We start from the raw sequence: 24,601 nt of genomic DNA, 5'->3' as shown, positions 1-24,601 counted from the left end.
CGCTCTTCCCCTCCTCACCTGGGAATCCGAGGCAAAAGGAGGACTACCGGTGGGCGCCGGGTGTGTTTTCAGCCCCACTCGCTGACATGGCGGCCGAGGAGCTGTCACTGAGCTTGCTCGGGTCTCCCGCGGCTCGGGTGGATTAGACACCTCTTGCCTTTTCGCCCCGCCTCCCTCTGCGCACCCCTCCCCGCTGGCCGGCTGGCGGCCCGAGACCGCGGAGCATAGAGCACGAGCGGCTAGAGAGGAAGCGCCGAGGGCGGGATAACCATAGAGTACGAGTCCGGACACAGCCGGATAGTCGGTCTCTTTCCTCATCCGTCCACTCAAAATCCTCTGGCTGCTGAGCCGGGTCGGAAACGGAAGTGAGGGAGGACAGCAGCAGGGATCAGATGTTCGCATGCGCAGATTGTAATATTTACTTCCGCCCGGCCTAGATCGGCGTAGGGGAGGGTTAGCACGTGGGATCCTCTGCACAGGGTTTACCGAAGTGGATCCTAGGTGATCTTCGTGGACGACCTTAGAGGCGAGGATGTGGGGCCCAGCTACTGGGCTTGCTCCGCGACTGACATGGTCAGTTTTGGCAGCTGCTGGTCGTTTTAGTACTTTGAGGTCGGGAACAACTAAGCTGAAGGACTTGCCGGCGAGGAACCGCCTTGGATTGTCTGACTTCTCCCCACAGCATTTACCCTATACCGATTTGGAGGAATCTCCTTGGTGGATGTCCAAGTGCCGCTCAGAGCCAGGGCGTTATATAACCAATCGGAAATTGGCTGAGACCCTGATAAAACTTATGCGGAAGAAACGAAAAAATCCTGAAAAGCTATTCCTGGAGTGCAATCCAGGTGAGTCCGGCAGGATTCCATTTTCTTGGATGTTCTTTTCTGCATAATTTTATTGACCACTAGTGGAGTGCTGTTTAAGTTACTGCCCTTTACTTCAGGCGTCTTCCGTGGAGAGATTGCCCACAACATACACAGAAGATCTGTATTAATAATGGCATCACGAAATATTTCTGTAGCAGTTTGCCCCTTACGCATCATTTTAAATTTGCTCTTAACTTGCACCTTCTCCCTCACACAGCGTGAGCTCAAAGAAGTTTATCTTATCCATGCGCATCTATTATAGACCACAATAAGATGCCAAAAACACGATTTGTAGACTTTTTGAACATGTTTTAAAGCATCATTTCTTATCATTGAATGTCACTTCTGCTTAGGCTCGGCAACATTTTTGATGGTTGAAGCATGAATAAGAGGAAGGGTAGAGGCAAGCTTTTCTGATTTGTTTGTTTGTTTGTTTGCCTTCTAAGAAGTAGTGAAACGTGAATAACAGTACAAATTTTGCAGTCACTGACAGGATGGATTCAACCTGTTCCGTTTACCAGTTGGAACGTTGGAGTCAAATAATTATCTAATCCCCGCTAATATGTCAAAAAGACATGTTGAGGATGTTGTGAGCATTGAAATTGTACAATACTAGTAAAACAATTATTAGGAGTTTGATATTAAAAGAGATTGTGTTGTTCCTTTGCACATGAACTTTCTCTTCTGTTTACATGGTAGGTCCTGGAATCCTGACTCGAGCATTACTTGAAGCTGGTGCTAAAGTGGTTGCCTTAGAAAGTGATAAAACTTTTATTCCACATTTGGAGGTACATTTTTAGTTTCTAAAAATAAATTGTTTAGTCTGCTAACTTTGAGTAGTTTAGGGAAGTAGAATTAAATACATTATTTTTATAGAATCTCCTTTCTGGGCCATGTCTTAAATACCTTGTTTGTTATCCATAAAAACACATAAAACACATTAAAGTATTTGGTGCCTCTTGAATAAGAGTTTGGGAGATCTGTGATTTGTTTTCTAGTTCTAGTTTTTATTGGAGCTCAGAAAATGATTCCCCCAAGTATGATGTTTTGATGTGCTGAATACTTTGAAGTAAAGGAACATTGGAAGTCCTCCGAATTGGCCTCAGAACTAAGTTCTTTCTGACCCACTCCTGCCCTCCTATCTCTTGCCCTTCATTTTTCCCCAAAACAAGTCGTAGTAACTAGAATTCTTTTTCCCCAAGGCATTATAAAAACTGGACCTACTTTTCCTCAAAGCAAGCCATAAAGCTTAAAATATTACTCACCCGGGCTGGGGATGTGGCTCAAGCCGTAGCGCGCTCGCCTTGCATGCGTGCGGCCTGGGTTCGATCCTCAGCACCACATACCAACAAAGATGTTGTGTCCGCCGAGAACTAAAAAATAATAAATATTAAAAATTAAAAAAAAAAAAAAATATTACTCACCCTACCTTTCTGTTTAAGAACTGACCATAAAGAAATTTTCCCCCTTCCTTTGTTTCATAATAAATCACAAAGCCTCATTTCAGAAGGAATTTTAAACCTATATCCAGGAGGAAGAAATGCCACAGAGAGAAACCAAGAAACTGAACAGGCAGGGCTTGCTGAGTTCCCCTGCTTCAGTCTATTACATTAGATCACACCCTTTTTGTCCGGTCACATCTCTCTACATCTTTCCATACTTCATTGAATCTAAGCATAAAAATAGGCAGTTTTCGTTGGATCTTTGGGTCTTCATTATCTTTATCTTATGTTACATAAAACTTCCCTTATATTTTTTATATTTCTCCTTTGTTAACCAGTCTTTGCTTGTAGGAGTATAGGCCATGACTCTCACGATGGTTGGGGGAAGGGATCATACCTTTCCACTGATACATTCAACCACAGACGAACTGACTGTGAATAAAGCGTATAGTTGGTATCACTAGCCTTTAGTAGGCTGTGCTGTGCCTCTGCTTTCTATTAGTTCAGAATCTAATTGGAGTGAATGCTAAGATTAGATTAATCAGACTATGTAAACTGGATTTAGAATTTCAGAGGCAAGAAAGATTTGGTGTACTCAGATACGATTGCATTGAGTGCAAATCTTATCCAAATGGATATTTCAGTGATCCTGATTCTCATATGGCGAGAAGTTCACATAACAGAAAATAAATAGAAATTCCTTGCATAATTAGCTAGCCTTCCCCACTACCACCTCTCTCCTTTATAAATTTCTAGATCAATTTAGATCAATCACCTACTCAAAGACAACTTCCTGAAACCATTTAGATTGGATGACTTTATTGTAAAGTATGCTATGTGAAAATGTCTGTAAAACTTAGTCATTTAATTTTTTTTTAATTTTAGGTGGACACAATATATTTAAAATAAAGCTTTGAACATTAGATTATTGTTCTAGGCTGGGGAGTGTAGCTCAGTGGTAGAACTTTCTTAGCATGTGGAAAGCCCTTGGTTCCATCCCAAGACAATTAAAAAAAAAAAAAAGATTATTGTTATTCTCTAACTGACTTGAAAAGAAACCAGGATTTTAACCAGGTTATTTCATTGATGCTAAATCTGTTGGAATTCAAAAAAAGAAAAAGAAAAAAAAGAACAGATAAAGTTGTTCAGACCTAGGGTGTAGCTTAGTCACAGGGCACTTACCTACCATGTGTGACGTCCAAGGTTTCATCCCTAGCACTGTGTACCACCTGCCCCCTCCAAAATCACAATTGTTCAAAGACTTAATGTCATGAAAAGTGATTTAGTAAACATAGCTGTTTGCATTTAACTTGGAAATTAAATGCAATAAGATAACTTTTATCTTGGTTTGAAAAAAATCTACATTTGAAGATTACATGTTCACGAAATAATTAAGATGACATTATGTCTGTTTCTATTAAAACTTTGTTATCCTGTAACACATGGTTGCTTTATTGTAAGATCTTTACAGATAATAAGTTTAAATTTACAAACAATTGCTTCAGTGAAAAACTAGGATTTTTTAAAGGACCAGAGAATTTTTGACACACAATAATTCTTACAGGAACATCAGTAATAAAATGTTTCTGAGGGTATAAATGTAAACATCAGTGACTAAATCCAGTCTTAGATTAGATCTAGTTTTTGCTCCAGTTCAGGCTTTTATGTTCTTATCACCACTGGCACTAACTTAAACTGCCAACCAAGGCCTCACATATGCTTAGTACACGCTCTGACATTGAGTACACCCTAGGGAACTCAGCCCTTGGTAGATGTTCTTTCACTTTTATTAATTATCCTTGGATAAAGTGAAAAGCCATTCAAATCATTTATGTGAACTCATCTATTTGTCAGAATAAAAGAAAAGAAATAATGTAAGCAGAACATTTGCTGCCCCTAATCAAGGAACAAGAATGGTCCTCTCAACAAATCATGTTTCTAGCAACCTAAAGGCTCTCAAGTTTGCTTCTGAAAAAAATTTTCAAGGATAATACTTGATTCTGGATTTTTATCTAACTTTAAATTCCTCTAGTCCTGGAATTCCACAATAACAATGTTTTAGGCAACAAGTTTATTTTTCCTATCTGAAGGTACTAGACATCTTACACATTGCAAATTTTGTTTCATAATAATAAATCATGATATATCCATTTGAATTTTGAAAAAATGTTGCAGAAATAGCTGTGATGTTCAGTTCAAGAACTAACTTTTATGGTAAATCCTAATTTCAGCAGGGATAAGATATAGTCATCAGCCCTAGCACTTCTTAGTTTTAGACCTGGTTCGAATAACTAATTCAACCTTTCAGAACTTATAAATCTTATATGTAAAATAAGAGATACTAATATCCCCCTGTATAGGATCTTGATTAGGATTAATAAAATAAACTTAGGTAAAGTACCTAACTTAATGACTGAAAAATTCAAGGGTTAATTTCCCCTTTTTTGCTTCCTGTTTTTGACTCTTAAATGCATCCTAATTGAGTTTTAAAATGTGACCTTACAATTATTGTATGAATTCAGTTATTTATTTTGGAGCTTTGGCTGTTATTGTGTTTAAATTGTTGAATGGCTAATTACAGGTGCTAAAGCAAAAATATATGATGTGGGGCTGGGGATGTGGCTCAATTGGTCATGCACTTGAGCCTAGCATGCGTGAGGCACTGCGTTCAATTCTCAGCACCACATACAAATAAAATAAAGATATTGTGTCCACCTAAAGCTAAAAAAAATAAATATTTTAAAAAATATATATGATGTTCCCTCAGAATACAAAAATCACTAAATAATGAAGTATACACTTAAAAAAAATTTCCATCAAATCAAGATTCATTAACTTTACTTACTTAAAACATATCTTTTGTACCTTGTGAGATTAGCTTACTGCTATACATGTTGGAGTTTTAAAATCATATGCTTTACATCCATATTCTATTCTTTTGGCTTTTGCAACATTGCACTTTTCAGGTTTCCTTCCTTATTTCCTTGTATTATTCTCAGGTTCTTGTCATTAGATTCTGGAGTTACACTATCCTTGGGTTTAGTCTTCTGTATTTCTCCTTGGGGATCTACACTCCTGGCTTTAATTATCTTAACAAGTCATATTCTCACAAATGTATACCTTCAGCCTGGACCACTCCACTGACCTCCTCTTTCAAATATACAGCTTCCTACCCAACATCTTCATTTGACCACTTAGTAGGCATGTCAGAATTGATATGACAAAATACATATGATTTCTACCCCCAGTTGTTCTTTTAATCCTTGTAAATAGTCCCCTTGATGAAGTGATCATTAAAATCTACTAGATTTAGTGGCTGAGGATGTATGTAGCTCAGTGGTAGAGAGAGTTTACCTAGCATTTAATCCATAGTACCACCAAAAAAGAAAAAAAATACTAGATTTTGAAATAGAATACTATTTATAGGTTGAACTCTAATGCTTAAGAAAAAGTTGGTTTTTAAATTCATCGCTTTAGGTTGTGAAATTATTTTAAACCTGATGAATACCATTTGGGGTTGTAGCTCAGTGGTGGAGTGCTTACCTCACATGTGTGAGGCACTGGGTTCAATCCTTACCACCACATAAAATAAATAAATAAATAAAATTAAGATTTTTTTTTTTTAAAAAAAACACAGTATGAGGGCTGGGATTGTGGCTCAGGGTGGAGCGCTCATCTAGCACATGGGAGGCGCTGGGTTCGTCCTGGGCGCCACATAAAAATAAATAAATAAAATGAAAGTATTGTGTCCAACTACAGCTAGAAACTATTTAATTAAAAAAAAAAAAAAACAGTATGAGACTGTGGGTGCAGCTCAGTGTTAGAGTGCTTTCATAGTACTGTGAGACCATGAATTCAGTCTTCAGCATGGTTTTAAAAAAAAAATGCAGGCTAAGGCAAGAGGATTATGAGGATTGTGAGTTCAAAGGCAGCCTCAGCAAAAGCAAGGCAGTAGGCAACTCAGTGAGACCCTGTCTCTAAATAAAATACAAAATAGGGCTGGGGATATGGCTCAGTAGTCAGTCCCCAGTTCCAAAAAAAAAAAAAAGCAAACCTCAGTGTGCATCTCAAAAACTTACTGCCTTCTTCTAGTTGATTTTTCTTTAACTTCAATTTAAGTTTAATGGATAATGAAAAGACTGAAATGTAGTGATTCTATTCCACTGGACAAAGTCTGTGGCTGCTTCTTTCTTTAGAAAATGTAAATGAAAAGGTGAAGATATAGATTGATCTATACAGTGAGCTTAAATTCATTTGGTGGATGATTGACTAGATTCCCTTAGAAAAAAGAGATATTCTTTTGACTCCATTTGCATTTCGCTTTAATATTTTAATTGTTTTTCTCTTCTGTGAAACATCTTTTGTTTCTTCTTCCAGTGACCATAGCAGATGATGCACACAGCTGTGTGCTAGGGTTGAGCTATGATCTCAGAATCTTGGCCTAGTGCTCCAGGTAGCTACTACTAAGCAGTTAGAGATTAGTGTGAAGAAGCTTTTGAAGAACTGAAGCTATTAAGATAAAATAAAGAAAGTAAAAGGTTAAGTTAGGATTGTTGAAGCTTTTCTTTTGTTGTTGTTATTTGTTTTTTTGTTATTTGGTGCTGGGGATTTAACCAAAGGCCTTGCTCAAATTAGGGAGTTTCTTTACTGCTAAGCTATACCCTCTGCCCCTGTTGAAGGTTACTTTTGTTTGGGAGGGGGTTTCTTGGTAGTATTGTTATACTGCTTTTTGGCATTAATTGATTTTTATTTTCTCTGTTAAGATTTAGGTACATTAGTAAGATTTGTCTTTTTCATTCTTTCATTTTTTGTTTGTACTGGAGATTAAACCCAGGACTTTATCACTAAGCTTGATTCCCTAGCCCTTTTCATTTTTTCTTTGAGATAGGATCTTGCTAAGTTGCTGAGGCTGACCTCTAACTTGTGATCCTCTGACCTCAGCCTCCTGAGTCATTTGGGTTGCAGGTGTGTACCACTGTGCCTGGCTAGTAATATTTTCTTTTTGGAGGTAGAAATATATTTTGTAAGGTCTTTGAATTATTTTTTGTATTATTTTTCTAAGTAGATCTTTGAAATATTGCATAGTCTATGTAATTGAAATTTCCTAACATGTTATCTCTTTGTTTCCAGTCCTTAAGGGAAAATATGAATGGAAAACTAAAAGTGGTCTACTGTGACTTCTTTAAAATGGATCCTGACAATTGTACAATGGCAAAACCGCCTGTTTACGCTTCAAATGAGCTTTTTAAAGATTTAAGAATACGAGCAGTTTCTTGGAAAGCAGGTAATTTTTGTCATTCAGTAAAGTAAATGCCTTACAATTTGCCAGGTTTCTTTGGCAATATACCCGGTTTGTTTAGATTTGGGTATAGTTTCTATTGCATAGTTCATGAGCAGCTTCTCAGTTGAATAAGACATTTCCTTCCCTTGGACACAACCATTTTATATCCTCAGAGGTCAACTTCCATATGGGGGAAAGATACTGAGGCTTAGTTTTAATTGAAATCAACTTATCGCTTCTCGGCCTTTTGGCTAAGATCAAGTGTAATTGAAATCAACTTAAAGTTTTTCTTTATTTTAGTTTTATTGATTTTATTTTTTAATACACAACAGCGAATACATTACAATTCTTGTTACACATATAGAGTACAATTTTTCATATCTTTGTATATAGAGTATGTTCACTCCCATTCATGCCTTTATACATATTCTTTGTTTTGTTTTGTTTTGTTTTTGCATTACAATTCTTATTACACATATGTACCACAATTTTATCTCTGTATATATATAAAATATGTTGACACCCAATTTGAATGTTCATACATGTACTTTGGTTAATGATGTCCATCACATTCCACCATCCTTGCTAATCCCCTGCCCCCTCCCTTTCCCTCCCACCCCTCTGCCCTATCTAGAATTCATCTATTCCTCCCATGCTTCCCCTCCCTATCCCACTATGAGTCAGCCTCTTTATATCAGAGAAAAATTCAGCATTTGTTTTTTTGGGATTGGCTAACTTCACTTAGCAGTGTCTTCTCCAGTGCCATTCATTTACCTGCAAATGCCATGACTTTATTCTCTTTTAATTGAAATCAACTTAAAATTAACAATGTTTCCTAGTTTGCTTCAGTAAATTGTGGTCACAGAAGGAAAGTTAAGAACTTTACCTAAATCTTTTTGCTTATATTCCTAACAGGTATTCCTTTAAAAATAGTTGGAATTTTGCCATTTAGAAGTGAAAGAAACATACTTTGGAAACTTTTATATGATCTCTATTCCTGTACTTCTATATATAAATACGGACGAGTAGAACTAAATATGTTTGTCAGTGAAAAAGAATACCAGGTAACATTAAAAAATGTTTTTTTGTTTTGTTTTGAAAGAGTTCTGTAATTTTTATCTGTGTAGTCTTAACCATACAATTTTTTTAAATTTATTTTTTAGTTGTAGTTGGACACAATACCTTTATTTCACTTATTTTATTTTTATTTGGTGCTGAGGATCAAACCCTGGGTCCCGCACGTGCAAGGTGAGCGCTCTACCGCTGAGTCACATCCCAAGCCCAATCCGTACAATTTTAATTTAGGGCTCACAACATTTAAGAGTATAAAGAATAGAAAGTTTTTTTAAGTTTTTTTTTTTAATTGTAATTATATGTATACACACACATATAAAGTTTACTATCATAGCTATTTTTATGTGTAAAATTCAGTGGCAAAGTAAATTTAGATTGTGCACCATTATGACCATCCTTATTTATTTATTTATTTGTTTAGTTGTAGATGGACATTATGCCTTTATTTTATTTGTTAGTTTTTATTCAATACTAAGGATCAAAGCAGTGCCTCACACATGCTACCCAAGCACTTTTCCACTGCAGCTACAGCCCCACATCCACCTTCTTTAAAACTGACTCTATACCCTTAAATACTAACTCCCCATTGCCCTCTTCCCCTAGCACCTAGTAACATTATTCTATTTTCTATCTCTGAATTTGACTTAGTGTTGTACCATATTTGTACTTTTCTGACTTCCTAGTTTCGCTTAGCATAATGTCTTCAAGGTTCTTCTGTGTTGTAGCATGTTAGAATTTCATTCATTTTTAAGAATAAATAATATTTCTACCATGTTGTGTACATCACAGTTTGTGTATCTGTTCATCTGTTAATGACATTTGGTTGCTTCCACCTTTTGGCTATTGTGAATAATGCTGGCATGTACACAAGTTGACAAATATTTCCTCAAGTCCTTGCTTTCGATTCTTTTGGATATGTATCCAAAAGTGGACTTACTGACTCATGTGGTAATTCTATTTTAAATTTTTTTCAGAATGTATCGTTTTACTTTTCTACCACAAATGTTTCAGTTTCTCCACATCTTCATCAATGCTTATTTCCTGTTTTGTTTTGTTTTTTGGTGTGTGTGTGTGTGTACACACATATGTTCTTACTTCTGAGGATTTGACCCAGGGCCTTGCCCATCATGCTAGGCAAGTGCTCTATGAGTTATATCTTCAGCCCTTCTCTAATTTTATTTTTGAGACAGGGTTTCACAACATTGACCAGACTGGCCTTGATCTTGCAATTCTCCTGCCTCAGCCTCCCTCCTGAGCTTCCTAATTGTCTGGAATGATGGGCAGGCACTACTGTGCCATGGCTGTTTGTTGTTGTTTTTTATAACAGTTGTCTTGATGATATAAGGTAGTATTTCATTGTGGTTTTGATTTGCATTTTCCTAATAATTAGTCATACTGAACATCTTTTCATTTACTTATATATAAGATTCTCTAGAACAATGTTCAAGTCCTTTGCCCATCTTTTAACCAGGGCCTTTTATTTGTTACTGAATTTTAGGAGTGCTTTATATATTCTAGGTATTAATTATTTACTAAAATACATGATTTACAAGTTTTTTCTCCCATTTTGTGTCTTGCCTTTTTACCCTGTTGATAGTGTCTTTGATGGTCAAAGTCGTTAATTTTGATGAAATCAAATGTCTTTTTTTTTAAGTTGATTATTTAGTTATAGTTGTCGATACCTTTATTTTATTTATTTATTTTTATGTGGTGCTGAGGATCGAACCCAGGACCTCGAACTGATGAGCCACAACCCCAACCTCAAATGTCTTTATTTTTGATGAGATAAAATGTCTTTCTTTTTCTTTTTTTCATGCTAGAGATTGAACGCAGGACCTCACACGTTCTAGAGAAGGGTTCAACCGTTGAGTTACACTGTCAACCCTGCTAGTTTTTGTTCCTGTGTCTCTGGTATCCTATCTAAGAAATCATTGCCAAATTCATTCTTGTGAAAGTTTCCTCTGTGGTTTTCTTCTCAGAGTTTTCCAGTTTTAATTTAGGTATTTGATCTGTTTTGAGTTACTTTTTGTGTATGTTGTCAGGCAAGGGTCCATCTTTATTCTTTGCATGTAAATATTTAGTTTTCCCAGCACTGTTTATTGTTACTTCTTTTCCCCATTCAGTAGTTTGGGACCTTTGTCAAAAATAATTTGATCATATATATGAGGATCTATATCTGGATTCTCTGTTAGTCTGTATGATTGTTCTTATGGCAATACGGTACTGTGTGTTATTAGTGTACCTTTCTAGTAAGTTTTGAAATAAGAGTCCTCCAACTTTTTTCTTTTTAAAGATTGCTTAGACTATTTAGGATCCCTTGAAATTTCATATCAATTTTAGGATGGATTTTCTTTCTCGGAAAGAAATATTTGGTAAGGATTGTATGGAATCTGTATATTCACTTTGACTAGTACTGACAGCTCAACAATATTAAATCTTTCAATATATTCACATAGACAATCTTTCCATTTATATGTGTATTTTTTCATTTCTTTCAGCAGTGTTTTGTAGTTGTTAATGTATATCTTTCACCTCCTTAGTTTGGTTTCAGGTTTTTAAAATTAATTTTGATAGTATTAGGAATAGAATTTTTTCGTTTCCTTTTCTGATTTTCCATTGCTGGAATATAAGTGTATAACTAATTTTTGCAGATTGTTTTGGTATCCTGTAACTTTGTTGAATTTGATTTTTCTAACAGTGTTTTTTGGTTTTTTGTTTGTTGTGAAATCTTTAGGGTTTTAGACTTGTTTAAGGACAGACAGTTCAGTTTAACAATCTCAATTGACTTTATCTTTTATTCTAGAATTCAGCAATACTTCTTTCCATAAAACAAATGTTTTAATGAGCAGAGCAGGGAATTTTGGTTTTATAGACAGGAAAGGGCTGATAAGCAGAAACAAAAAACAGAAAGTTGATTGGTAATTTCAGAGTTACTTTTTATTATGAGCGAGGGACTGGAAGACAGAGCTAAGAAAGATAACTTCAGGTTACCTTTTTAACATTAAGAGTAAGACTTAGCATGCCAGTTGAAACTAACCTGTTTGAGAAAATTGGCTCTTACCTTTCTAATCCTGATTTCTGGGAAAGTCACGTAAACACTTGGTTTCTTTGTGATCACATGGAATTTTTAGTCTAAGTGATTCCACTTTGATTTTTTAGTTTGCTGTATTTGAGTTTAATATAGGAGCTTACTCCAAAACAATAGTCTCCTGCAATTTTTACTTAGCAAACTCTTATGTTTTATTCTCTAATGTATAGGCCTACTTGATATTGCTATGGGAGTAATGTTTTACTTCTCCCCAGAATACTTCGCATTTCGTTTGTTGATAAAATATAATAGGAAATGCTTATTTGTACATTAAAAAGAGGTATTGGTTGGGAAATGGTGTAAGAAATGAAGGATGATTTATTCACCTAGGTAGTAAATAAATATTGACTAGCTCTGGAAGATAAGAGCAGTGGGTTCATATCTGTGATACATATAGAATTTATACAAAAGAATGAAAGAAATAGGAAATGCTTTATCAGATTTTATCTTGCTGCTAGGAAAATGTTCCAGTGGCATGTTTTTTAAAATACGTTTTTAAACATACAGTTTCCTTTTTCCTTTCTTAATTTCATGCACTGAAATTAACTCTTGTCTTTGTAGTGTCAGCATTACAGTTCTTGACTCAGGCCAGGAGTAGTAGCACATACTAATCCCCATGGCTCTGAAGGCTGAGGCAGTAGAATCACAAATTCAAGGTTAACCTCAGCAACTTAGCAAGGCCATAGCAACTGAGTGAGACCTTGTCTAAAAATAAAAACATAAAAGGGGCTGGGATGTAGCTCAGTACAAAAAACCCTGGTATTTGATTCCCATTACCAAAAAGAAAGAAAGAAACTCTCAACTCAAAATTTAAAACCCATCTGATACATATTTTTGGCACACCTATGCTCCATAATACATACTATAAGTTAATGAATTGTTATGCATTTATTAGCTAATGTTTTCTGTTATGCTATGTTACAGGATCATAAACAGGGATTGTTACTGTTTCACTCACATCTGTAGCTGAATGATTAGTATTATACACTTTTTTTCAATTTTTCTTCAATGAGAATTTTGCCCTTAGATCACATGATTAAAAGAAACCAGTCTCAAATGCATTGGAACCCCTCCCCCACTCCCACCCCCATACACTGGGGATTGAACCTGGGGACATTGTACTATTGAGTTCCATCATCAGCCATTATTTTTTTATTTCAAGACAGAGTCTCTGGGCTGGGGATGTGGCTCAAGCGGTAGCGCGCTCGCCTGGCATGCGTGCGGCCCAGGTTGGTTCCTCAGCACCACATACAAACAAAGATGTTGTGTCCGCCGAAAACTAAAAAATAAATATTAAAAAGCTAGCTCTCTCTCTCTAAAAAAAAAAAAAGAGAGACAGAGTCTCAATGAGTTGTTACACCTGCCCTTGACCTTGATATCCTCCTTCCTTAGCCTCTGAAGAGCTGGGATTACATGTGTGCACCTCTGAGCTCCACACACATACTTTGAATTTTAAGTGTACCTGATGACATGTTTTCAAAAGGAAAGCATAAAAAACTCTAAAATAATTATGATTAAGATTTTCTTTCTAATTTTTTTACTTAGATACTTTTTAGGTATTTCTATTAAGATCTAACATTTAATTATGACTGATTATAATTTATATATTACATAGTTCTTATTTTTCTTTTACTAGAATCTAACGGCAGGTCCCAAAAATCCAAACTTCTATCAGGCATTAAGTGTACTCTGGCAAGTAGCTTGTGATGTTAAGCTTCTGCATGTGGTGAGTAAAATTATATATTCTAAGAGATGATTGTATTATATTTCAGAGACTAAGTATTAAGTATAGATTATGTACTAAAGATTGCTTTAAAAGATTAATTTTTATTATTTTTTCCAACTATTGAAGGTTATGGGGCAAGTTAGCTTTGTGAAAGAGATTCTTTGTGACAAATATTTATTTATGATAGTTGTAAAAATAGGAAGTACATTTCACTATAATTTAATTATTTTTATTTTCCTTTTTCTTTTCCCCACTTTTGTAGTAATGGGGATTGACAGAGGGACACTCTACCACTGAGCTATATCTCCACCCCTTTCCTTCTTATTGCTTTTTTGGTATTGGGGATTGAACCCAGGGAACTCTACCACTGAGCCACATCCCCAAGCCCTTCTAATTTTTTATTTTTAGACAGGGTTTCACTAAGTTGCTTAGGGCCTAACTAAATTGCTGAGGCTGGCCTCCTGCCTCAGCCTCCTGAGGGGCTAGGATTATAGGAGTGACCCACCACACCAGACCCATTTCTTATTTTTCGAGTCAGGGATCTCACCAAATTGCCAAAGATGGCCTAGAACTTTCGATCCTCTGCCCAACTTCCTGAGTCTCTGAGATTGTAGGTGTGCACCACTGCACCTAGCTCAATTACTGTAGTTTTTAACCCAGAAGTCAGTGTTGATTGTGACCTATTTTCAGTTTTTTATTATTATCCCTGTGCTTCTTTCTTGATATAGTGGAGTTTTTCTTTCTTTCTTTCTTTCTTTATTTATTTATATTTTGACTTAATAGGCAATTATTGTAAACTTTTTCCTTTGTCACAAAACATTTTTAAGTTTTTAATGTCTACTCAATTGTTCAATGTAGAGCATGCCCTTTTTAGTTATCTTAAGTAAGATTATAGTTGTCTAATAGAAAGGTAGTGTGAGCCATTATGTAGCTTTACATTTTTTAATAGCCTCATAAAAAGTAAAAAAGAACAGGTGAAATTAATATTATATTGTATTTAGCCACCTGTCAAGTCAGATTATTGTCAGGTCAGTATGTACTTAATATTTGCATTATTACATAATTTATGTTTTTTGTGTTTGTACTCAGCCTTTGAAAATCCACCATGTTTCATACAATTATAGCCATGTCAATTCTGGACACATTTCAAATGTTTAATATATACATCTTGCTAGAAGCTATTAATACATTTAATATCAGAAGGCTGGAATATGAGGAAAAAATGATAAGCACTATTCCTTTCATACATAATTTGCCCTTTTTTTGCCCTGAGCTGCTGGGATTACAGGCTGCCCATTCTCTTACTTATTTTAGTAGACCAGATTATCTATCAAGTAGTTTTTATAGGATGTATACAGTCAGTTATCTGTGTCCTGCAGATATCTGTGTCCTGTCCTCTGTATCCGTAGAGTTAACCAATTGCAGATAGAAATACTTGGAAAAAAATTATGACTCTACTGAACATGTATAGACTTTTTTCTTGTCATTATTCCCTAAACAATATAGTACGACAAATATTTACATCATATTAGCTATTATAAACAGTCTACAAAGATGATTTAAAGTACACAGGAGGATGTGAATAGGTTATTTGCAAATAATGTGCCATTTTGTATGAGGAACTTTTGGATCTACAGATGTAAGTTTTGGAAGGGGATCCTAGGTCAATTCCACAGATACAATGGAACAATTGTAGTTATATATTTTTTAAGGCCTTGTGTTTCTAAGAATGTATTGGTTTAAGTTTTAAATTTTGTAGTGTGTGTCTCCATGTAGTCTCTTCCCTACTTTTGTCCAGGAACGCGGTAAGCCCTTTTATTTGCATTTTTTAGTTTAGGAATGGTACCTTGTTTTAGTTGAAATTTTGTTCCAATTATTTTTCCTTCTCCAAAACACAGGTATGTTGGGTCCTTATCTTTGTCTTTGGTATCAATCGTGTTCTCATCATTTTTCTCAAGTCCCAGAATCTTTTTATACTTAATCTTTACATTACTATCCTGTAATCTCCATACTGTAGTTCTTGGTTTGCCTAACCCCTTCCTTTCCCCATTCTTATCTCATCTGTTGGCTTTTAATCTCAGCCTTCTCTGTCCTCATAGCTTTCAGCTAGTATCTTCATAGAGGCCTCCTAAGGACTTTGGCTTTCAGTTTAATATTTCCTTCTTCCTGTTCTTTAGTATTTGTTTTCAAAAGTCCTGTGTGATAGTTAGGTGTTCATTGCTGTGACCAAAGTACTTGACAAGAACCAACTTAGAGGAGGAAAACTTTATTTGGGGTTCAGTTTCAGAGGTTCATTCCATGGGCATTGCAGAGGAAAACTGCTCAGTTTACGGCAGCAGGAAAGCAGAGAGTGGGAGGAGCCAGGGAGACAAGATATTATTCCTAAGGGCACACCCCCAGTGGCCCACCTTCTCCAGCCATGCCCCACCTGCCTACAGTTACCACCCAGTTGATCCATTCAAACCAGGATAGACTGATTAGGTTACAGTTCATAATTTATTCATATCACTTCTGAATATTCCTGTGTTGACACAAGAGCTTTTGGGGAACACCTCATATTCAAACCATAACATCCTGTATTAAATTTTGCCATTTATTAACCTTGAGAAAAGAGAGCTCTTTCTGAACAGAACATTTTTTTCAGCACTTGCTGCATTGTAAATCTATAATTACAAAGCAGACATTTAACTCATTTCCCAAGGTCTTGAAGATTTTCCTCTACTGTGGCTTTGGCAGGCAAAAGTGAAGTGTCCTTTGCTCCCACTGCTATATCCCAAACTGCTGTGGCTTGACCAACATTGCCTGCTGTGCACCCTTCCCAGGGCTTTGCCTTTCTCTACTTAAAATGATGTTCCTAGAACTGCTAGGAATTTCACAGTTGGGTAACAATTGTATTTTCCATTCCACTTCCATTCCCACCACAGTTAATAATAAATTATCACTTCTGACAGTAGCCTTTCAAACCTTATGTTTGACATTGTTTTAGTCTTTTTAAGTCTGTGTCAGATGCTCTTCTAATCCACTCCTATTTTGAAATTTTATATGTATATAGATAGATATTTTTAATATAGAGAATTATTTTTCAGTTGGTTTTTTTAATATTTATTTTTTAGTTGTAGTTGGACATAATACCTTTATTTCACTTATTTATTTTTATGTGGTGCTGAGGATCGATCCCAGAGCCTCCCACGTGCTAGACGAGTACTCTACCACTGAGCCACAGCCCCAGCTCTCAGTTGGGTTTTTTAAGAATTACTTTATGCACTAAATTGTACATGGAAAAGTTAGAGCTGGGCATGGTGGTGCACAACTATGATCCCAGTGGCTTGGGAGGCTGAGGCAGGAAGATTGCAAGTTCAAACCCAGCCTCAGTAGCTTAGCGAGGCCCTAAAGGAACTTAGGGAGACCCTGTCTCTAAATAAAACATTTTTAAAAAGGGTTAGGAATGTGACAGAGTTTAAGTGCACCTGGATTCAATCCAGGTACCAAAACAAACAAAACAAAACAGAACAAAAAAGTTACATAGAAAAAAGTAATAATTCTGTTTTTAAAAATTGACATGAGTATCTTTGTGAATCTTAAATGTCTGAATATATTCAAATCAGTTTGAATAATAGGCTTTTTACTAAAATAGGACAAAAAAAAATCCTTGCTATTGATATGATCTCCCTTAAACTGTTGATTCTGACTCTAGTATGAAAATGTTGGCTTTTGTGGTTCCTAAGCGTGATGATAGGGTTTTCACACCATGTGTGGGACATGCCTTCCTCAAACCGCATTACTGTCCTGTGTACATGGTATCTATTCGACATGAAAAAATTATGACTTAAGAACCTGTTTGTGGGTTGGGGTTGTGTAGAATGCTTGCCTCTCACATGTGAGGCACTGGGTTCAAGCCTCAGCACCACATAAAAATAAAAGTATTTAAAAAGAAAAGAACCTATTTGTATGATCACATTAAGGTGTTTTCTTCCCCCCCCCCCTTCTTCTTCTTCTTCTCCTCTCTCTCTGTCTCTCTCTCTGTCTCTCTCTCTCTCTCTCTCTCACACACACACACACACACATACACACACAAGTAAGATAGAGAGTTGTATATGTGTTTTTCAACTATCGATTATTTTTCCTAAATCCAATTAGACTATGACCTGGGTTTAATTCATGCTGCTGTTTAAGCATGACATTTTTTAAGGCCATAATAATTTGGGGAACTTCAACCAAAAAGAACTGAAAGAATTGTTTTGTATTTTGTTTTTCCTTCTTTAAGGAGCCTTGGTCGTCATTTGATATATGCCCCCAAAATGGGCAGCTGGAAAAGCTAAAGCACAGGGTAAGAATAAATTAATAACGTTTCCTTTTTTCCTTTTAATGGAACATCCCTCATTTTCTTTAAGATTATCTGGTATTCTCAATTTATTTAAAGTTTAAATTTGAAAATAATTACAAATGCTCTTTAAACATGTCTAAATACTTGTTAAAATAAATTGAAATTATTTTGAAATAGCTGTATTTATCAGCTATTCATAGATGCTAACATGGTAATAGGCTTAAATAGAGAATCTGACTTCTCTTTTGTCTTTTAAAATGAAGATATGGGTGGCATGCCTGTAATCCCAGTGACTTGGGAGGCTGAGGTAGGAGGATCCCAAGTTTGAGGGCAGCCTCCCCAAATTAGCAAGGCCCTAGCAACTTATTGAGACCCTCTCTGAAAACAAAAATAAAAGGGGCTGGGGATGTGGCTCAGTGGTAAAGCACCTCTGGTGTCAATTCCCAATGCCAGAAAATAAAAAAATGAAGACACATCTCAAATTTGTAGAATATAATTATTTTAATGTTCATTTAATAGGATAAAGTCAAATTTTACATCTTATTCATCAATCAGAAATTTATAATTTTGACTCTTCTTTATGGTTGAATTCACCAATAGGTACCTATTGGTTCTTGCCCAGGAATTGGGGCTTTCGTTTTTGTTTTTGTTTTTGTTATTCTTTTTTTTTCCTTTCTAAAAAACCAAAGTGGTCATGTTATAAGGTGGCCCTCTATTTAATTTATCTCAGGGTTACTTGTTCAATTCTAATAAATTAACAGATGTTGCAAAAGGATTTTTTTTAGACTGAATTCAGAAATTCTACTTTAGAATTTGATGTTAATGATGGCCTAATACCAGCTTCTGGAAGATCCCATTTATTTCCCCCCCTTACTCTTCCCACTAAGGGAAAATGAAAATTACTAAAGAGTCTGATTATAGAGGATCACATATCATGGTGACCTGTTAGATTTCCCTATTCATAAACATAATTTATATTCAAAGAGTTGAATAGGAATAATGCATTTTGGCTTGGGTACCATTAGGAATTTATCCAAATGTCCAAAAAATGAACATGATTACGTATAAGACATTTCTCCCTTTTTCAAAAAGATCAAAGGCTAAAAAATGTGCACTTTTAGGGATGAAGATGAGAATTTTATTTATGCATTTCATATCTAAGTTGTTTGAGACTTTCAGTTTTTAAATATTCAATTAAAGACTGCAAGTCAGCTAGGTGCCATGGCATGCAACTGTAGTCCAGCTATTTGAGATTTGAAGGCAAGCTTGAGCCCAGGTTTTAGAGCCAGCCTAGGCGATACAGCATGACTTTATCTTACAAAAAAAAGTCAATCTTTTTGTGGCACTGGGGAATGAATCACGGGCTTTGTACATGTTAGGGAAGGGTTCTACAACTGATATATGTCCCCAACCCCCTTTGAAAATTTTTTCTTTTGAGACAGGGTCTTGGTAAATTGCTCAGGCTGGTATTAAACTTGAAATCCTCCTGTGTCAGCCTCCCGAGTAACTAGTATTATATACATACGCCACCACATCTTGTGTCAATGATGTTTTCTTATCTTTAGATCTAGCGGTCATGGTGGCATACTTTGAGTATAGTAGGGAATTGGTACATGTTACTGTTTTGCAGATGCTGGCCAAGGAGACACAACTTCTTAATTACATTGAAAACTTGGACCTCCAGCCCATGGAGTGATGTGATGTGGCTCAGTTGTATGCTGTGAATATAGTGGGCAGCTGAGGGATACAGAGCCGGAGGAGTCACTTTTTTTTTTTTTTTTTAAGTTGTGATTGGACACAATATCTTTATTTTATTTATTTATTTTTATGTGGTGCTGAGGATCGAACCTAGCACCTCGAATGTGCTAGGCAAGCGCTCTATTGCTGGGCCACAACCTCAGCCTCAGGAAACAATAGCAAACAATAAGTAGTCCTCCTCTTTGTTCTGGAGAGAGGCATTGTCTCATCTCTTAAGGTTGCTCACTGCAAACAACTTTGAGAGATGACCCAGGTAAAGAAAAGTGAGGGCTTTGTATTCATGCTTTCATGTCCAAAGAGAAAATCCAGAGACATTCAGGGACTGTGGTGATTGTATTTTCCAACAAATAGCTAGAAGGAATAAGTGAACAGTGCTTTGCTCTGATAATTATTTTATCATTGACACAGTTTATTTTCCCTTCTCTCTAGGAACCATTAGAACCAATACAACAGAACCTGTATTTTATTCAAATGACTCCTCGAAAAACTTTATTTACAGAAGAGTTGACTCCCGTTAACTATGATGTATTTTTTCATATGGTAAAGCACTGTTTTGGGAAGCGCAATGCCAAGCTAGTAGACCATTTACAGTAAGTACAAAGAATAAATACAAGTACGAAAGTAGCAATTTATTGTGACAGTATTTTGTTAGAACTCTATATGAATAGGTGTACCCATATTTCACTTAAATATTTCTGGAAAATACTTCCTTCTCCCTGAAAGACTTTTTGAGAAAAATATTATCATATTTTTTTCTACATATCCTCCCACTGAACTTCATTGACTTTCCTTCTTTAAAAAGCAAACAAGGAAGCCCAGAATTTGTTTTATCTTTATCAAAATATAGGCCAGACTGTAACCTATAGGAACAACCCAATGTTCACCATTAGCTGGGATGGAGAATCAGAATTGCTGTTGGCAAACCTGCCATCTGCCTTTTATTGCTACCTGTCCTCACTGGTTCTATTTCCTAACCACAATAAGAATGAATAATTGTACCACACCATTCTTTTTGCTGTGGAACAGATTTTATGTTTCCATTTAAGTATTTATAAAAATTATGCTGTTATTACCTACTTTGTATCTATATAACTTTTTTATTTTTTATTTTCTTTAATTATTTTTATATTAGCTACACGTGTATCTATATAATTTTTATATAGGGCTAATGTATAAAGTCCTACACTGCACCTTGTATTCATCAGCCCATATTCATTCAGAGTATTGTCAGAAGATGAGAAAAATGTTAAAATAATTACTTTAATTATTTAGTATATAACTCTGAATTAACTGACTGTACATCGTTAATATAAAAATGTATTTTAAAGTCAGGTGCTTTAACAAAATAAAAAGGGTTGGAAGGGTTGGGGTTGTGGCTCAGTGGTAAAGTGCTTATCTAGCACATGTGAGGCACAGGGTTTGATCACCAGCACGACATTTAAAAATAAATAAATAAATAAATAAAATAAAGATTTTGTGTCTATCTACAACTAAAAAAAATAAAAAATAAGAAAATATTGAAAAAGGGAGATGTCGGGGATGTAGCTTAGTGGTAATACTATAAAAATTAAAATGTTAAAAGTGGCATTAGATCAGTAATAGAAACCTACTATTTTTCATCTTGCTATTTGTGGTTGTGGCTATTTTGAATGCAAATATCAAGAAAATAGAAAAACAAGGAATAACTATGGTAAATCATGGTATAAAATGTTAAAAATTCCCTTGGATATTGCTAACATAAGATTTTATTCAATATTAAAAAGGTATTGGAAATATTTTCCACAAAAATATTTTACTAAAATTGTTTTCTTTCTATCAGAGGTTTATTGATAGTTTCTTGCTAAGGTTATGTATGAGAAAGTTCTCTACTTTATAATTTATTTGCCAGTGATTGCTACATGAAATGTGAATTCCTAAGCAACTTAGCAAGATACTGTCTCAAAATATAAAAAGGGTTGGAGAGGTGACTCAGTACTTAAACACTTCTGGATTCAATCCCCAGTACTCCACCCCTCCCCACCCTGCAAAAATGTGAAAATAATTTCCTCCTTAAAAAAATCACCTGTCAACTTGTGCTGTTTGTATTTGAACTTTTACATGAACTGAAATGGAGTTAGTAACATTTTTGCAGGGCTGGGAGGTATAGCTCAGAGGTAAAGTATGTGCTTATGATGTATGAGGTCCTGTATTTAATCCCCAAAACCAGAGTAAGAGAGTAAAAAGATGAAAGAAGTAGTCAGAATTTTTATTTATTTCTGGCAATGCTGGGGATCAAACCCAGGGCCTTTTATATACTAGGGAAATGATCTCCCAGTATACTACACTCTCAGCCCCACAAAAATTCTTTTCTCTTTTTTCTTTTTTTTTTTTTTTAAGTTAAAACTAAACGAGAATTTTGTGTAAGAATTGACTACAACGAGGCATGGTGGTGCACACCTATAATCCCAGCCAGTCAGGAGGCTAAGATAAGAGGATCTCTACTTCAAGGCCAGCCTTGGCAACTTAGTAAGGCCCCGTCTCAAAATAAGAAGGATTGGACGTGTAGCTCAGTGGTGGAACACCCTGAGTTCAATCCTCAGTATCCTCCCTATCCCCGAAAAGAAAATAATTAGGGGCTGGGGTTGTTGCTCAGTGGTAGAGTGCTTGCCTCACATGTGTGAGTCACTGGGTTCAATTCTCAGCACCGTATATAAATAAATGAATAAAATAAAGGTCCATCAACACTAAAAAATATTTTAAAAAAGAAAAGAAAAGAATTGATATTGATTAAATTATGTTAAAGCCTAATCTGATCTGGGTACCAGGGATTGAACTCAGGGGCACTTGACCACTGAGCCACATACCCAGCCCTATTTTATATTTTATTTAGAAACAGGGTCTCACTAAGTTGCTTAGCACCTCACTTTTGCTGAGACTGGCTTTGAACTCAGGATTTTCCTGTCTCAGCCTCCTGAGCCACTGAGATAACAGGTGTGCACCACCATGCCCAGCCTAATCTGCTATTTTCATTACAGGTTAGCTGTGAAACCTTAGGAACAAATAAAATTATACATGTTATATTCAAGCTCTTAAACTAAATAAGCTTAATGTATGTATAAATACGTGTGTGTGTATGTGTATATATGTATATATACTTGTATTTTAAATTGGGCTAGAGGCCAGCTTTATCAATAGTAATTGACAGTTATTATGAAAAAGAATTAAGCAGATTTACTTTGTATTTCTTTTGCAGTTCATTGAGTCCAGTTGATGCCAAGCATATATTGAAGCAAATAAGAAAAAATGAAGATGTGAAAACAATTAATATGTATCCTCGAAACTTTAAACAACTTTTTCAAACTATACAGTGTTCAGAAGATTATGCCCATAAATGGCTGTGTAATGAGAACCTGGAAGACTCAGCCATGTACAGAACAAATTGTCAGAATGTTAGCTGAAGCATTTTATTTGTAAACAAATGAAAAAGAACTAAGTTTGAAAAGTTCATATCCTTTCAACAAGATGACTGTTCTTTTTGAGCACAGACTAGGCAAATAATCTCTTCTGTTGATACCATTGATATTAGTGATGGCTTCTGTTTTTTTCACAACAGAATAAAATGGAAATTTCAGTTGATTATGGATTTCAACAGATTGTCTTTTGAAAAAAATTTCTATGTACTGTAGCGTTGGAAGTATAAGGTGGTACAAGGCATGCTTAGTATGAGCAAAGCCCTGGCTTTGATCCCAAGTACCAAAAAATAAGTTCTTATGTGCTTGTACTTATAGGTTATTACCAGTTGAAATATAGTAACTTACATCAGCACTTTCTCTGGTGCCGATTTTTGCATATTCATGGTGGGCAAATGAGTTTGGATATTATTAAGTTTAGAAAGTAAATTAAACTAATTTAAGTGGTTTGTTTTACCTTTCTGGTTGTTGAAATGTATTATCAAATGCTGTACAATGAAATTACTTAAATTCTAATAGTTTCATTATTTTTAGAAATTAAAATATTTTAAGTAACATTTTGTGGGGTTTTTTTTGTTGTTGTTGTTGTTGTTTTTAAATACTTAAATGAAACACTAGATTGACCCCAATTCGTTCACCTTTATTTCTGTCATGTATAGTCACTGTACTTTCAGTGAACAATCTATAATTCAGAGGTCTTTTCCATTTTAGTTCCATCAGGAAAGCTCATCTAAAGGTAGATCTCTACATGAACCTAAGTGGAATTAAAAATATTTTTCTTAGCTCAGTGAAGAAGATTCTGGATTTTAGCTGAGATATCTAATCTCCCCAGATTTGTTTGCTATTGTAATACCTTATGATACCTAAGTCATTTTATTAGTAATTTTTTTGTGGAGCATGTTCTTAGTAATACAACTAACCCAGTTTTCCTTGACTACTATTGTCATTAGTTTGCAGTTTAATCTGGTTGAAAATTCCGAATCTTTTTTTTTGTCTTGTAATTCCTATCTTGCCATTATATAATCTGCCTAATCTTCATAAGTATTTAATAGTCTTTTCACTGTTTCCTGCCCAGCCTTGTACCTAAAGCCACAATTTCTCAAGCATCTTAACTACTTTTCTTTGTCATCCAATCCATCAAATCACTTCCATATTAATCTAAAACATTTGTTTCATCACAGACTAAATAAAAATTAGTGCTGAAGTTCATGAAGCCTTGGTTTTCAAGTAGATAATGTTATGTTTTGGATATAAGGTGTCCCTCAAAAGCTCCTGTGTTAATGCAGAAATGTTTAGAGGTGCAATGATTAGGTTATGAGAGCTGTAGCCTAATCAGTCTATCCTAGTTTGAATGGACTAACTGGGTCATCACTGGAGGAAGGAGGTGGGTCAGTATGGGTGTGCCCTGGAAAGGTTCATCTTCCCTGTGGCCCTTTCTCTTTCTCTGCTTCCTAGCTGTCATGAGATCAGTAGCACTGCTCAGCTTCTGCCCTTCTATGATGTTCTGCCTCACATTGGGCCCACAGCAATGGAGGTGACTGACCAATCTCTGGAAGTGGTGAGCCCAAAATAAATTTTTCCTCCCAAATTGTT

At 35.5% G+C, this 24,601-nt stretch overlaps 2 protein-coding genes across 5 annotated transcripts in view; one reads left to right on the top strand and one right to left on the bottom strand.

The window, feature by feature from the left end:
- Positions 1 to 542, bottom strand: part of CNST (consortin, connexin sorting protein) — a 104,451-nt gene extending 103,909 nt beyond the window's left edge. Inside the window, exon 1 of one of the 2 annotated variants that reach the window (XM_081300181.1) lies at positions 19 to 542. In XM_081300181.1, the coding sequence (XP_081156307.1) occupies positions 19 to 402 (384 nt within the window). In that variant the 5' untranslated portion in view covers positions 403 to 542. The remainder of the gene's footprint in view (positions 1 to 18) is intronic. The other variant, XM_081300182.1, reaches the window with a different exon arrangement.
- TFB2M (transcription factor B2, mitochondrial) lies at positions 399 to 24,175 on the top strand. Of its 3 annotated transcripts, XM_081300184.1 has the most exons (8): positions 399 to 845; positions 1,566 to 1,654; positions 7,439 to 7,592; positions 8,505 to 8,653; positions 13,388 to 13,477; positions 17,742 to 17,804; positions 19,989 to 20,149; positions 22,792 to 24,175. In XM_081300184.1, the coding sequence occupies exons 1-8, from the start codon at positions 533 to 535 to the stop codon at positions 22,994 to 22,996; spliced, it is 1,224 nt and encodes a 407-aa protein (XP_081156310.1). In that variant the 5' UTR covers positions 399 to 532; the 3' UTR covers positions 22,997 to 24,175. The 3 variants fall into 3 exon arrangements, with proteins under 3 accessions (XP_081156310.1, XP_081156312.1, XP_081156311.1); XM_081300186.1 differs by lacking the exon at positions 13,388 to 13,477 and having other exon boundaries at positions 400 to 845; XM_081300185.1 differs by lacking the exon at positions 17,742 to 17,804 and having other exon boundaries at positions 400 to 845.
- The last annotated feature ends 426 nt before the right edge of the window (positions 24,176 to 24,601 follow it).

Source organism: Spermophilus citellus (genome assembly GCF_964194105.1).
Source record: "Spermophilus citellus genome assembly, chromosome: 6".
Taxonomy (NCBI): Eukaryota; Metazoa; Chordata; class Mammalia; order Rodentia; family Sciuridae; genus Spermophilus; species Spermophilus citellus.
This window is presented reverse-complemented; position numbering and strand designations above follow the sequence as displayed.

Excerpts from the sequence above, each read along its gene's own strand:
- TFB2M (XM_081300184.1), top strand. The coding sequence starts at position 533 with ATGTGGGGCCCAGCTACTGGGCTTGCTCCGCGACTGACATGGTCAGTT. Across the intron at positions 8,654-13,387 it reads TCAGTGAAAAAGAATACCAG|AATCTAACGGCAGGTCCCAA; the intron begins GTAACATTAAAA and ends TTCTTTTACTAG. Across the intron at positions 13,478-17,741 it reads ATGTTAAGCTTCTGCATGTG|GAGCCTTGGTCGTCATTTGA; the intron begins GTGAGTAAAATT and ends TCCTTCTTTAAG.